Source organism: Salvelinus namaycush, chromosome 9 (assembly GCF_016432855.1).
Source record: "Salvelinus namaycush isolate Seneca chromosome 9, SaNama_1.0, whole genome shotgun sequence".
Classification (NCBI taxonomy): Eukaryota; Metazoa; Chordata; class Actinopteri; order Salmoniformes; family Salmonidae; genus Salvelinus; species Salvelinus namaycush.
The window spans coordinates 34,479,128-34,494,447 of NC_052315.1; the positions used below are offsets into that span (position 1 = coordinate 34,479,128).

Here is a 15,320-nt window from a genome sequence, read left to right on the forward strand (position 1 = left end):
GTATGCTGTGTTTGCCGGGTGTGACGCCTCCTTCCCACTGCTGAACAGAACTGCGCTGCACATCTGTGCTGCGAATATTAGTTGTCACTTAAAAGCTCTCAATCTCTCCAAAAACTCTTATCCAGACCACTTAGTAGTCATATTTTAGTCACAGAGATAATTTTGTAATTTTTGTTTAGTTATAGTTTATGGGTCTATTTAGTCAGTTATAGTCTCGTCAATTGCCACTGAAAAATAGGTGTTTGGCGAATATTTTAGTAACTTTTTTTGTTGACCAAATTAACATTGCTCTACCACATCACATCTCTCCTTTCTCCTTTCTCCTTTCCTCTGCATCCCTCAATTACTTCTCTCCTCACTTCTCTCTTCCCTCTCCTCACATCACTATCACCTCTTCTCTTTTCTTCCCCACATTTCCTCCATCCCTCCATCACCTCACTCCATCATGCCCTGTATAAAAGTCTGGGTGGTGCTGAGCCTATTGAGATAAGCTCATCAAAATGTTTCTGTTTCATGATGTCCTACTGCATGGATAACTCATCTGAGGCTTTCAAAGGCCGTTTGGGCAGTTTCTTGGTTTCATTGTGCATAATATCTATTTTTCTCCACATATATTGTCTCTCTCTCTCTCTCTCTCTCTCTCTCTCTCTCTCTCTCTCTCTCTCTCTCTCTCTCTCATGCTCTCTCTCCCTCTCTCTCTCTCTCTCATGCTCTCTCTCCCTCTCTCTCATGCTCTCTCTCCCTCTCTCTCATGCTCTCTCTCCCTCTCATGCTCTTACTCTCTCTCATGCTCTACCTCTCTCTGTTGTATCCAATCAGGCTGGCGCTGCATTGCAGTTCATAGAGGGAGAAAGGGAGGAGGGAGATATTCTATAGGGAGAGAGGAGGGAGGGAAAGCAAAAGAGTGAATGGAAGGAGGGAGGGGGAGACAAGCAATACGGGGAGAGAATAGGCTAATGGGAGATGAGGGAGAGATGGGTGAGGAGAGAAAGAGGAGAGCTAGCTGCACAATAGAGCAGACAGATTACACTGGATACAAAAGAGAGAGGGAACAGAAAAGACAGACGGGAAAGCAATTTGGATGAAAAGGAAACTGTTAGAGGAGAAATGGAGCTGGAAGTCTGTACAAGTCTTATCCTCAGTGTGGAACAACAATGGTCCTGAGCATATTACGATGTTTCACACCAGACAGTGGGGAGCATCTTGACTCTACATATCTCTATTTGTTGATACCTCTGTGATAACTTTGCACCACAACTTGGTCATTGCATCCACAGAGAGGTTCATATACCCTGCTGCAGGATTTTTTCTCAGCTCTAGGGATGCTCCTCAAGACCTTGATTAGCTGAGTCAGGTATTAGAATATAGCTGGAGCGGGCCTTCCGTGTAACTCAGCGGTCTAAGGCACTGCATCGCAGTGTTGCGGCATCACTACTTGGTCACCTTTTATTATCTATGCATATGTGACAAATACAATTTGATTTGATTTGACTACAGCCTGGGATCGAACCCAGGCTGTGTCACAACCGGCCATGACCGGGAGTCCCATAGGGCGGCGCACAATTGGCCCAGCGTCGTCCGGCTTTACTTGGCTCATCGCGCTCTAGCGACTCCTTGTGGTGGGCCAGGTGCCTGCAGGCTGTCTTCAGTCGTCAGTTGAATGGTGTTTCCTCCAACACATTGGTGCAGCTGGTTTCCAGGTTAAGCGGACGGGTGTTAAGAAGCGCGGCTTGGCTGGTCATGTTTGGGAAGAAGCATGACTCAACCTTCGCCTCTCTCGAGTCCATTTTGGTGTTGCAGCGATGAGACAAGATTGTAATCACGAAATTGGGGAGAAAAAGGGAGGTAAAAAAATATAAAAAATAATACTGCTGGAGGAAAAACCTGAACATTTGCTCTCCAGGAAGAGGGTTTGCAAGCCAGCACTTCTTTGGGGCTTTAGAGCCTAGATTTTCCAATATCCTAGATGGGACATAGAAGGAAACGGTTAATGTCTCTGTTACTGTATGAACAAGAACTGGAGAAAGTGGGAAAGGAGAGTGAGAGGGAGATGGCTGGAGAAAGTAAAGAGGGAGAGGTTCTGGAGGGCATACTGAATTGGGAATAATTTATACACAGGTGATGGAAAAAGAAAGATGAGAATTAAAAGGTGAGAGATGGAGAGATAGAGATATGGGATATGGACAGAGAGAAGGTATGTTTTAGAGTAGTCAGTAGAGAAATAACTGCAGAGATAAAAGCAGACAGTGACAGAACGTTAAAGAAAATGGAGAGCAATAAAAATGTAAAGAAAACAGTGAGAGAGAGAGAAAGAAAGAGAGAGGGTTCCAGTGAGTAAACACTGGAACAGGAGCCCATCCACTGGAGAATATTGTATTTTATAAACACACACACACACACACACACACACACACACACACACACACACACACACACACACACACACACACACACACACACACACACACACACACACACACACACACACACACACACACACACACTTTCTCTCGCTCTCCTTTCTCTAACCCGAAAATCAAAACAAAGGTCAGTTGAGTGAGCAAAGAAAACAGGTCGTGTCTGATGAGAGAAAGTGAAAGTCACCTGGGTTGTCCCATCAGAGAATACACATGCTGCCCTCTCTTTCTCTTTTTCTCTCTCTCACACATACATTTCCCTTTGGAAATACTTGGATTTCTGCATAAATTGGTCATAAAATGTGATCTGATCTTCTTCTAGGTCACAACAATAGACAAACACTGTGCTTAAACTAATAACAATTATATGTTTTCATGTCTTTATTGAACACACTGTGTAAACCTTAACAGTTCAGGGTGAGAAAAGTATGTGAACCCTTGGATTTAATACCTGGTTGACCCTCCTTTGGCAGCAATAACCTCAACCAAACGTTTCTGTAGTTGCGGAACAGACCTGCACAACGGTCAGGAGGAAATTTGGGACCATTTCTCTTTATTAACTGTTTTAGTCCAGCAATATTCTTGGGATGTCTGGTGTGAACTGCTCTCTTGAGGTCATGCCACAGCATCTCAATCGGGTTGAGGTCAGGACTCTGACTGGGCCACTCCAGAAGGTGTATTTTCATCTGTTGAAGCCATTCTGTTGTTGATTTACTTTTTGGGTCGTTGTCCTGTTGTATCACCCAACTTCTGTTGAGCTTAAATTGGCGGACAGATAGCCTTACATTCTCCTGCAAAATATATTGATAAACTTGGAAATGCATTTTTCTGTCGATGATAGCAAGCTGTCAAGGCCCTGAAGGAGGAATGCAGCCCCAAACCATGATGCTCCCGCCACCATACTTTACAGTTGGGATGAGGTTTTGATGTTGGTGTGCTGTGCCTTTTTCTCCACACATAGTGCTGTGTGTTCCTTCCAAACAACTCAACTGTAGTTTCATCTGTTCACAGAATATTTTACCAGTGGCGCTGTGGAACATCCAGGTGCTCTTTTGAAAACTTCAGACGTGCAGCAATGTTTTTTTTCAACAGCAGTGGCTTCTTTCCGTGGTGTCTTCCCATGAACACCATTCTTGTTTAGTGTTTTATGTATCGTAGACTCGTCAACAGAGATGTTGGCATGTTACAGAGATTTCTGTAACTCTTTTGCTGACACTCTAGGATTCTCCTTAACCTCATTGAGCATTCTGTGCTGTGCTGTTGTAGTCACCTTTGCAGGATGGCCACTCCTAGGGAGAGTAGCAACAGTGTTGAACTTTCTCCGTTTATAGACAATTTGTCTTACCGTGGACTGATGAACGTCAAGGCTTTTAGAGATACTTTTGTAACCATTTCCAGCTTTATGCAATGCAACAATTCTTAATCTTAATTCTTCTGAGATCTCTTTTGTTCGGGGCATGGTTCACATCAGTCAATGCTTCTTGTGAACAGAAAACTCAAATTTTGTGAGTGTTTTTATAGGGAAAGGCAGCTCTAACCAACATCTCCAATCTTGTCTCATTGATTGGACTCCAGGTTAGCTGACTCCTGACTCCAATTAGCTTTTGAAAAAGTCATTAGCCTAGGGGTTCACATACTTTTTTCCCACCCTACACTGTGAATGTTTAAATGATGTATTCAATATAGACAAGAAAAATACAATCATTTGTGTGTTATTAGTTAAACACACTAGGTTTGTCTATTGTTGTCATCAGATCAAATTTGAAGACCTATTTATACAGAAATCCAGGTAATTACAAAGGGTTCACATATACTTTCTTGCCACTGTACCTGTTTACTGAAGTAGAGACATTCTGTCTGACAGAGAGAAGAGTAATCTCAGTTAACCCAGAACTAAAGTCTCACGTTATTGGTCAGCTGGTTCACAGTTTGTAGGAACCATGTTTCCCAGCAATGTATTCTCTCTCTCTCTCTCTCTCTCTCTCTCTCTCGCTCTCTCTCTCTCTCTCTCTCTGTCTCTCTCTCTCTCTCTCTCTCTTTCTGTCTCTCTTTCTGTCTCGCTCTCTCTCTCTCTCTCTCTCTCTCTCTCTCTCTCTCTCTGTCTCTCTTACTCTCTCTTTCTGTCTCTCTCTCTCTCTGTCTCTCTCTCTCTCTCTTTCTGTCTCTCTTTCTCTCTCTCTTTCTCTCGCTCTCTTTTTTTGTCTGTTCCTTTTATTTTAACTTCTATTTTCTGCGTCTCTCTCTTCATCTTTGCATTTTAGACCATCTTTGTTGTAGTGAAAGTCACCCATAAAAGTAACTTTAGTGAGGTGTTGTTTATATATTGTATTATTCTAAGGATAGCAGGTTATAGGTTCAGTAGCTATTGTCCTTAAACTTTGAATGACGGAGAGTGAAGGAGGGCAGAAAACCATTGTGGAATTTATTGCAGACTGAATGCAGCCGTAGACAATGGCATTAGACAAAATAGGCTGTACAAAACCTGTCAGAATCAACTAGGCCCTACAGCCAAGAGGGCAGTTCCACGCTAACAGAATTGTGTTGAGATTTGGATTTTTGAAATCTATGCCAAACAAAAACCATTGATTTCAAAGTTTAACAAACTGTACAACTCTATGCACAATGACTACTTTTAACAATTTACACAGAACATACATTTACTGGAAGAACTGTGCAAATGCAAAGTTTGGTAACAAAATGTATGTAAAATCTCCCTCAGTTTGTGTCCATGTAACTCTGTTAAATATCTCTTAAGATATTACGATTCAACAGATTCTGCAGAAAGAATGATTTGTAGAGATGAACGTGGTACCTTCAGGCATTTGGAAATTGCTCCCAAGGATGAACCAGACTTGTGGAGGTCTACAATTATTTTTCTGAGGTCTTGGCTGATTTCATTTGTTTTTCCCATGATGTCAAGCAAAGAGGCACTGAGTTTGAAGGTAGGCCTTGAAATACATCCACAGGTACACCTCAAAATTACTCAAATGATGTCAACTAGCCTAAATGAAGCTTCTAAAGCCATGACATCATTTTCTGGAATTTTCCTAGCTGTTTAAAGGATGAACGTACTTTGGTGCGAAAAGTGCAAATCAATCCCAGAACAGCAGCAAAGGACCTTGTGAAGATGTTGGAGGAAACAGGTGCAATTGTATCTATATCCACAGTAAAACGAGTCCTATATTGGCATAACCTGAATGGCCGCTCAGCAAGGAAGAAGCCACCGCTCAAAAACCGCCATAAAAAAAGCCAGACTACGGTTTGCAACTGCACATGGGGACAAAGATCGTACCTTTTGGAGAAATGTCCTCTGGTATGATGAAACAAAAATAGAACTGTTTGGCCATAATGACCATCATTATGTTTGGAGGAAAAAGGGGGACGCTTGCAAGCCAAAGAACACCATCCCAACCGTGAAGCACGGGGGTGGCAGCATCATGTTGTGGGGGTGCTTTGCTGCAGGAGGGACTGGTGCACTTCACAAAATAGATGGTATCATGAGGTGGAAAATGATGTGGATATATTGAAGCAATATCTCAAGACATCAGTCAGGAAGTTAAAGCTTGGTCGCAAATGGGTCTTCCAAATGGACAATGACCCCAAGCATACTTCCAAAGTTGTGGCAAAATGGCTTAAAGACAACAAAGTCAAGGTATTGGAGTGGCCATCACAAAGCCCTAACCTTAATCCTATAGAACATTTTTGGGCAGAACTGAAAAAATGTGTGCGAGCAAGGAGGCCTACAAACCTGACTCAGTTACACCAGCTCTGTCAGGAGGAATGGGCCAAAATTCACCCAACTTATTCTGGGAAGCTTGTGGAAGGCTACCCAAAATGTTTGACCCTTTTTAAACAATTTAAAGACAAAGCTACCAAATACTAATTGAGTGTATGTACACTTCTGATCCACTGGGAATGTGATGAAATAAATAAAAGCTGTAATAAATCATTCTCTCTACTATTATTCTGACATTTCAAATTTTTTCAATAAAGTGGTGATCCTAAATGACCTAAGACAGGGAATCTTTACTTGGATTAAATGTCAAGATTTGTGAAAAACTAAGTTGAAACGTATTTAGCTAAGATGTATGTAAACTCCCGACTTCAACTGTATAATTTGGACCATATATGAAAACAGTGATTTAATTTAAGCCGAAATACAATGTCATTGGTGGAATATTACAAACATTAATTTGAATGAATCTTATAAAAAATCGGACAATATCTTTCTCGTAAACTTGCTCCAAGATCACCTTCACTCTCCTCTCTCCTTCATTCTCCGCTCTTCCTCACTCTTCCTCCCTCTTCTCTCTCTTCTTCCACTCCTTTGCTAAAGTAAAGTAGGACTGCACAGCTTCCTCTCCCACTGAGCGAGGAAAATCTGTGTGAGGTTCCACATATGGTATGAACATATGGCTAAGCAATGCTCTCCATTCTGTAGTAAGCACTTGTAGTAAGAACCCAGGTCATATTTGGTCAAGTTGGTGGTGCAGAGAAAGAAGCTATTCTCAGTCAACGTCAGCTTGGTGCATGAAAGACTGTCAAACTGAACCCATTTAACTCTCATGTTGTCACCCCCTCTTGCTCCCAGACATGGCAGGTCTACTGTCTCTCCTATGAAAAACTCCATGTCAACCGGATGAAACCGCCTATAGAGAGGTCAGTGACCTGGCAGTGTGGTGTCAGGACAACAACCTCTCCCTCAACGTCAGCAAGACAAAGGAGGTGATCATGGACTACAGGAAACAGAGAGCAGAGCACGCCCCCATCCATATTGACGGGGCTGTAGTGGAGCGGGTCGAGAACTTCAAGTTCCTTGTTGTCCACATCACTAAGGAATTATCACGTTCCACACACACCAACATAGTCATGAGAAAGGAACAACAATGCCTCTTCCCCCAGGAGGCTGAAAAGATTTGGCATGGGCAGCTGCACCATTGAGAGCATCTTGACTGGCTGCATCACCGTTTGACATGGCAACTGCTTGGCATCCGACGGTAAGGCGCTACAGAGGGCAGGGCACACGGCCCAATACATCACTGGGGCCAAGTTTTCTGCCATCCAGTACCTCTATACCAGATGGTGTCAGAGGAAGGCCCTAAAAATTGTCAAAGACTCCAGCCACCTAAGCCATAGACTGTTCTCTCTCTGCTATTACACGGCAAGAGGTACCAATGCACCAAGTCTGGATCAACAGGCCCTGAACAGCTTCTACCCCCAAGCCAAAAGACTACTAAATTGTTAACCAATAGCCACCCGGACTACTCTACCAATATTTACACATCTACCTCAATTACCTCGTACCCCTGCACATCGACTCTGTACTGGTATCCCGTCTATACAGTCAAGATGTTGTTACTCATTGTGTATTTATTCCTTGTGTTATAATTGTTTTCTATATATTTTTCCCAGCAAACCAAAAACTGTCCAGTCGTGCAGATTATTATAGAACGTTTGTATAATACATTCACCTGATGTTGCAAAAAAGTTCCTAAAACACGTTTAATCTGTTCTTTAAATACCTTTGTGAAAATGCTGTTCTTTAAATACCTATGTGAAAACGCTGTTCATTGACTACAGTACAGCGTTCAACACTATTGTCCCCTCCAAGCTTGTCACCAAGCTTAGGAATCTGGGTCTGAACACCTCCTTCTGCAACTGGATCCTGGACTTCCTGACGGGCCAACCTCAGGTGGTTGAGGGTAGGCAACATAACCTCAGCCACGCTGACACTTAACACAGGGGCCCAACAGGGGTGTGTACTTAGTCCCCTCCTGTATTCCCTGTTTACCCACAACTGTGTGGCCACGCACAACTACAAAACCATTATCAAGTTCGCTGACGACACAATGGTGGTAGGCCTGATCACCGGCAACGATGAGTCAGCCTACAGAGAGGAGGTCAGGGACCTGGCAGTGTGGTGCCGGAGCAACAACCTCTCTCAATGTCAGCAAGGATAAGGAGCTGACGTGAACTACAGGAAATGGGGGGGTGAGCATGCCCTGATCCACATAGACGGGGCGACAGTGGAGCAGGTAGACAGCTTCAAGGTCTTCGGTGTCCAGGTCTCTAAAAAACTTTAAATGATCCAAGCACACATGCACAGTAGTGAAGAAGGTGCGACAGTGCCTCTTAACCCTCAGGCGTTTGAAAAAGTGTGGCATGGGCCTTCAAATCGTATTGACTGGCTACATCACTGCATGGTATGGCAATAGCACCGCCCTCGATCGCATAGCGACAGGCTCTTGAACAGCTCCCTATCCCCAAGCAAACAAATAAATAGCTAACAAAATAGCTACACGGACTATCTGAGTTAACCTTGTATCTTTATAGACCTTTTATTTCAATCTTGCTCTGTCTCTATGCACAATCACAGGGCTCTACGTACTCACACACACTGTCAATCCAACACACACACAAACACTCACTGCATCATTTGCTCAGTCACACATAATATGCACATACATTTATACTGACTCTACACACCCACACTCACATGCAAGCTGCTGCTACTCTGTTTATCTTATATTCTGTTGCCTAGTCACCTTACCCCTATAGATATCTACCTCCATCCAGTATCCCTGCACATTGTAAATATGGTATTGGAACTGACTTTTTAAATATTTCCTATATATAGTATGGTTACCTACTTACTTACTTTATTGTGTATTTCATATTTCCTATTCTTGTTTCTCATGTTTTTTTTTCAATATATACGTTCCCGTGGGGGTTGCCATGGAAGCAAAGAAGGAGAGTGAGATGTGTGTGTGTGTGTGTGTGTGTGTGTGTGTGTGTGTGTGTGTGTGTGTGTGTGTGTGTGTGTGTGTGTGTGTGTGTGTGTGTGCTCAAACACACATGCATGTGGGGGTCTGGGAGAGGAAGTGTGTCCATCTGATGAATGGTCATGTGCCTGAATTCAATTTTATACACTAATTGTAGTCTCACCCATTCATTTCTAATGACTGGTCATTTTTGACCGGGAACACCACAGAATTGAATGAAAATCATCAAATATGTTTTGTGTGTTCAGATGCCCTGTGTGGACAAAGTCATGGAACCTTATGACAATCAGATTAAATGAACTACATTTTTCGGAGAGAAAACTTGTAAATCGGTCCAATTCGACCGGAACACAGCAGGAGGGTTAAAGGTTACCAGAACATTTAATTAGGTTATGTGAACAGTGTGGGTACATTACAAAAGATAGGTTCCCAAAACAATAAATATGCTCAGTTGTGAAGACAATCATACAATGTTTAAGTTAGGTTGCACAGAACACTCCTGTAATGTTGTAAGAACGTTGACAGAACACCTGGTCTAAGTTCTCAGAGCATGTATTTAAGTTATGGGTGTTGCAAGAATATTATTATGATATTCACGAAGGTTGCACAGAACATTCCCACAATGTTCCACAATTTTCAAAGAAGTCCGTTTTTATGGTCGTTCATAACATATTTGTTTTAGGTTTAAGGAGCTACACATTTGCATGCTGAGAATGTGTGGTAATATTAGATATAACTTATATATACAATTTTGTAAATGATCTTGAAATGTTCTAAAGACCTCCAAAAGAAGGTAAAATGTATATTGTGTGAACATCAATGGAATGTTATGTTAAAGCAGATTGGAATACTTCCCCATTATGTTTCTCACCAGATTTAATGGCAATTCACATTTGAACGTGATATGCATGTCATTTTAATTTCATTCATAGGACATTTGAACAGAATTTAATCATACAGACACAACCATATTTGTTTTACACTTCATATATGTTGACAATCTGCTCATGTGCAGTTTGAACCTGTGCCACCAGAGAAGCTCTCTTACATATTTTTTCCCGTTTAGTTATGGCAGTATGGTCAATTAGAAATTCCACGCTTTCTTTATAGCCTTCTTAGACATAACTAACCCAGGGAAATACTGGTAGATTGATTATTCATCCTCACTTCACCATCCTCTTTATATGCTGCTCACTTCTGGGCCTATATTTACAAGGTATCCAAGACTATGACCGCTGATCTAGGATCACTTTTCGTCTCAAAGTAGGAATTATATTGGATGTTTCAAGTTGAATAGTCAATTTGAACACAATTTTAACACATGCGTATGATTTAAATGCTGTTCAAATGTCCTAAGCATGAAAGAATGTGTAGATTGTCAACATATGAAGTGTAAAAAATATGGTTGTGTTTGTATAATTAAAGGTAGAACCATTTCCCTTACAAAAACCCCTTGTCTTCCAAAACGAGTTATTCAAATCAAGACAACGAACCCTTTTGGAAACCGTAGTATGACTAGGATTGTAGTATGACTAGGATTGTAGTATGACTAGGATCATATATGACTATGAATAAAACCTATGAAATAAAATGCTGACCAGATGGTCACTGATATCCTAAATACGGTATGGCACAGCTGACTTCAGACCTGCTCTTGAGCCAGACACTTCAATACCTTCAGTTAACATTGAGACCATGCATAATGTATCAAGATAGGGGCCTGAGGTGGGAGTTCATGAGTCTGTTGCTGCAGCCTCTTCTCTGGTCAAGGGTTTCTAACACCATCCTTGTGATTTGTTCTCTATGGCAGGAAATAATTGATCAATGATTACATTACATTTGATAACTGGGAATTATTTAGTTCATTATAAGGCGTGCATGCTCTCTCTCCCTCTCTCCTCTTTCCTTTACTTTGCTCTGCACTGCGGTCTGTGCAGAGTGGGGTGTTAAACTGTGTTTTAATTTGTTTGGGTATACACACACATACTGTATCATAAGCCACACCTAACGTTCCCCTGCTCTCTCCTCTCTCCCTCCAGAAATGTATGAAGTTCGATGCGGACGCTCCTATCTGGTTGTCTAAGCAGCGTATCCTGTGTACTTTGAACCACAGCCTGAAGGACGTGCTGAACTACGGCCTCTTCCAGCCAGCTCACAATGGAAAGGCTGGCAAGTTCCTGGACGAGGAGAGGCAGCTGAAGGAATACCCACTGCCTTCTGCTACACCTGTACCATACCTGGAGGTAGGCCTGCCCCCTCTCTCATTAACATACTCTTTCTATGTGTGTCTTATGGTACGTATTAGTATGTGTTGTCTGTGAATGTTTGTTTGTTTGTGCGTATGTGCTTGAGTGTGTGTGTTGGGGTGTATGTTCTCTGTCCTGTTGCTGTCATGGTATTGCTATCATATGCCTTCTCCCATGAGAGACGAAACATTAGGAGCCGGATATCACCTGTCAATCATTCAATTATCTACTCTGTTCTGTGAGTTAGATATGTGTGCATATGTGTGTGCGTGAGACTCAGCAGAGATAGTCACACTCTTGACAGCAGTGTTCTCAGCTCCCAGATGTCATCTCTAACAGTTCAGTGTAGCCTGTGTCGATCATGGTTCGGGATTATATAAAAACACAGCCAATGTGAAGATGTGGTGTTTTTACAGTGAGTAAACGTCATTAGATCTCTCTCTGACAGGATTCTAGATATAGAGAGAGTTCACTGGAGTGCACTCCAACCTTCTCCAGTGAATTGATTATACAATCCATTATTTGATTTATTAAAAGTCAGCCTACATTGTTTGAATACAAATGTTTAATTCCTGGGGGTTTTGAAAATGTAATATTTTTCTTATATCTGTGTTTCTCGTGAGCAAAGTGCAATGTTTCTCCCTATAAATACAGATTGAGTGTTTTCTTCAGATGTCAAGGATGCAGCAACAGTAGGCTAGATGCTGTTGTTGCAAGTAGTTGTATCTTGTTCAAGTAGCAGAATGTCTGCAGGTAAATCTTCGATGCAGGTAGAATTGTTCTGAAGTCAGGGGGATGATGGAGCTGGAGAAAGCCCAAGGGTTGTACTGTGGCATGATGAAATCATGTTGTACAATTCCACCCTGGTGATAAAGGACAACTTCCTTATGTCTAATTGTATTCCTCATACTACAACGGGCACAATATTATTCCTAGCTTCCAAGGGCGCTGTGCCTGGTTAATAAGAGAGTTTTGTGGTATATACAGGTAACTGACAAAATAATAAAGTATATTGAAAGCAGATGCTTCCACACAGGTGTGCTTCCTGAGTTAATTCAGCAATTAACATCCCCTCATGCTTAGGGTCATGTAGTGTGCAGGACATTATTTTGGCTACCATGGCTATGCCCCCATAGGATGACAATGCCCCACATCCACAGGGCACGAGTATTCACTGCCATGGCCGTCTCAGTAACCAGATCTCAACCCAATTGAACACTTATGGGAGATTTTGGAGTGGCGCCTGAGACAGAGTGCTCCACCACCATCAACAAAACAGCAAATTACTACATTTCTCGCGGAAGAATGGTGTCGTATCCCTCAAATAGAGTTCCAGACACTTGTAGAATCTATGCCAAGGTACATTGACGCTGTTCTGGCTTGTGGTTTTCTGTGTGTTTTTATAGTATGGTATGTAGCTGTGTGTCTGTGTGTACTGTATGTCAGGCAGTCATAACTGACTGGTGTTTTATTTAACTCTATGTGAGAGGCCCTGCACATTTAGAAATATCTAACTACCCAGGGCTATGCTGTGTGTATGTGCGTATGATGGGTGTCTGCTCCCGTGTTTGTCTGTGTGTATGTCTGTGTGTGTACAGTAAGCCAAGGGCCATGGTTTATGGTATTTGTCTCTCATGAAGATCCATCCCTGATGAAAAAAAACAGCATAGACCAGCATAGGCTTGAATCCAGGCTTGTATTTTTGCTGGTGTCCAGTCTTCATTGTGTTTTCGCTAGTGACCAGCCTTCCTTGTGTTTTTTTCTGGTGACCATCCGTTGTTGTGTTTTTGCTGATGATCAGCCTTCGCAGTATTTTGGACACTGGTCACCTGCTAAACCAGCAGCAAGTCACATTATGCTGGCTTGCAAAGTGATGTCTAACAATCCAACAACTGGATCTTTCATTCAGCCGCAATCTGCATTCCGAATGACTGCCAGGGTTAGGAAGATTATTTGGTACACCCATCTAGTATCGGGTTGGACCCACCTTTGCCTCCAGATCAGCCTGAATTCTTCAGGACATGGATTCCACATGGTGTCAGAAATGTTCTACAGGGATGTTGGTCCATGCTGAAGGGATAGCATCACGCAGTTACTGCAGATTGGACGGCGGTACATTTACCGGCTCAATTTGGTCTTATGTAGCAAACTTGAAATGTTGTTTTTTACATTGGATGAAAGTGTCATGCCTGCTCCCGCTCTCAAACTCTGGCGCTCGAGAGTGCCTGACTGCCTATCATTATGCACAACCGACCCCTTCATTACGCACACCTGCGTCTCATTGGACCCACCTGAACTCCATCATTATTTGAATGCCTCCCCTTTATCTATCTGTTTCCTCTGTTTGATCCCTGTGTCTGCATTGATGTCGTTACGTTGTCCCCTGTACAGACGCTGTTCCTGTCCTGTTTCATGTCCGTAATTTATTCAATGTTTTCCCTGTACTTGCTTCCTGTCTCCAGCGTCGATCCTCACAAAAAGTAGAGACTCCGAGCTAGAAAATGGTATATCATACACTACAGTTGAGGAACAATGAGAAAGTAATTCTGCTTTGAATGTTGATAAACCACTTTTGAGGAAATGTCCCTTCAATATTTTGACACACCTACTGGAGAGCTCTTCTTTGTCTACACCCATTCAGCATCGTTCACACCCTCCAAAGCCTTAGCTCCACCCATCTCTTTATGGACTCACATGTGAGGCCATGTACTAAACAACCAAAGATTTCAAGACTAAAGGCTGGTTTATACTACAGGTGTGTTCATAAATTTAATCTGGAGTGCCAGAGTGTGCTCAGAGTGCGCTCTGGGCATTCGTAAACTCAGAGCTTGTAAGATTGTCCATTGGCAAATTTGAGCGTTCAGAGCACACACTGGACGCTCTGGCCATGGAGTAGGGTTGATCCGAGCGTTCTGACCTAACAACAGCACTCAAGCACCCAAGCTAACTAGGTAACGTTGGCTAGCTTGCTAACTACTTCCAGACACAAATGAGAGAACAGCTCAATCTGACCATTTTACACGCCCTAGCGGAGCTGGTTAGGCTGTTTTTATGTTATCCAGAGCGTTGGTGACTGCAGCTGTGCTGCTGGCAACAATTTAGTTACACTTTTTTGCCTACGTTTACTGACACAGGTCATATTCAATGGGTGTTGAGCGTTTGTAAATTTGTCAGTTATTCTGCCCTCTGGCACACTCAGACAAGAGTGATCTGAAATCAGAGTAGATAGCCAGAGCAAATTTACTTGCTACATCTATCGACAGTTGTCTTAGTGACATCATGAACATTCTATTGAAATGGTTACTTGCATAGTGGAGTCTTTTGTTTAGACATGTAGCTAGCTAGCTAAACAATGAACCACATTCTGCAGGTTATCTAACCAACCATGTTTAATGTTAGCTAGCTAACATTAGGCTATAACTAGCAATGCAAATAGCTATGAGATACAAATAATATTACTACACAGATCATACACATAACTTTAGCTAGCGAGCCAGCCAGCTAACATTAGCTAGCTAGCTTACAGTACACTTTAACTTGAATTTAAAATGACTTTCTGACAAAATTTGAAATGTGTTATAAATAACGCCAAATTTCTACGATGGATTTCTACCCTGGAATTGAACATGCGACCCTCGGTGCCAGAACTCGCGGCATGCACTCATCCCCCATCCACAACATCCTAGCAAGTTGTAAGCCTACTTAATGGTAATAGCACTCACCGTTGCCCCAAGTGGCCAGCTTTGAAGGCATCTCCCAACATCCTGGGGACCTGGATGAATGCTGAATACTGCCTTGGATCTCGAGTGGCCTGACTAATAAGGGGACACACATAATGGAAGCATGGAAATAAGCAAAAAAGTGAATGCATTTGA

At 42.4% G+C, this 15,320-nt stretch overlaps 1 protein-coding gene across 1 annotated transcript in view; it reads left to right on the forward strand.

Moving 5' to 3' along the window:
• LOC120053257 (SH3 and multiple ankyrin repeat domains protein 3-like) overlaps positions 1–15,320 on the forward strand; it is a 275,026-nt gene that overhangs the window by 76,501 nt on the left and 183,205 nt on the right. The window contains exon 3 of the mRNA XM_039000401.1: positions 11,239–11,442. Within this exon, the coding sequence (XP_038856329.1) occupies positions 11,239–11,442 (204 nt within the window). The remainder of the gene's footprint in view (positions 1–11,238; positions 11,443–15,320) is intronic.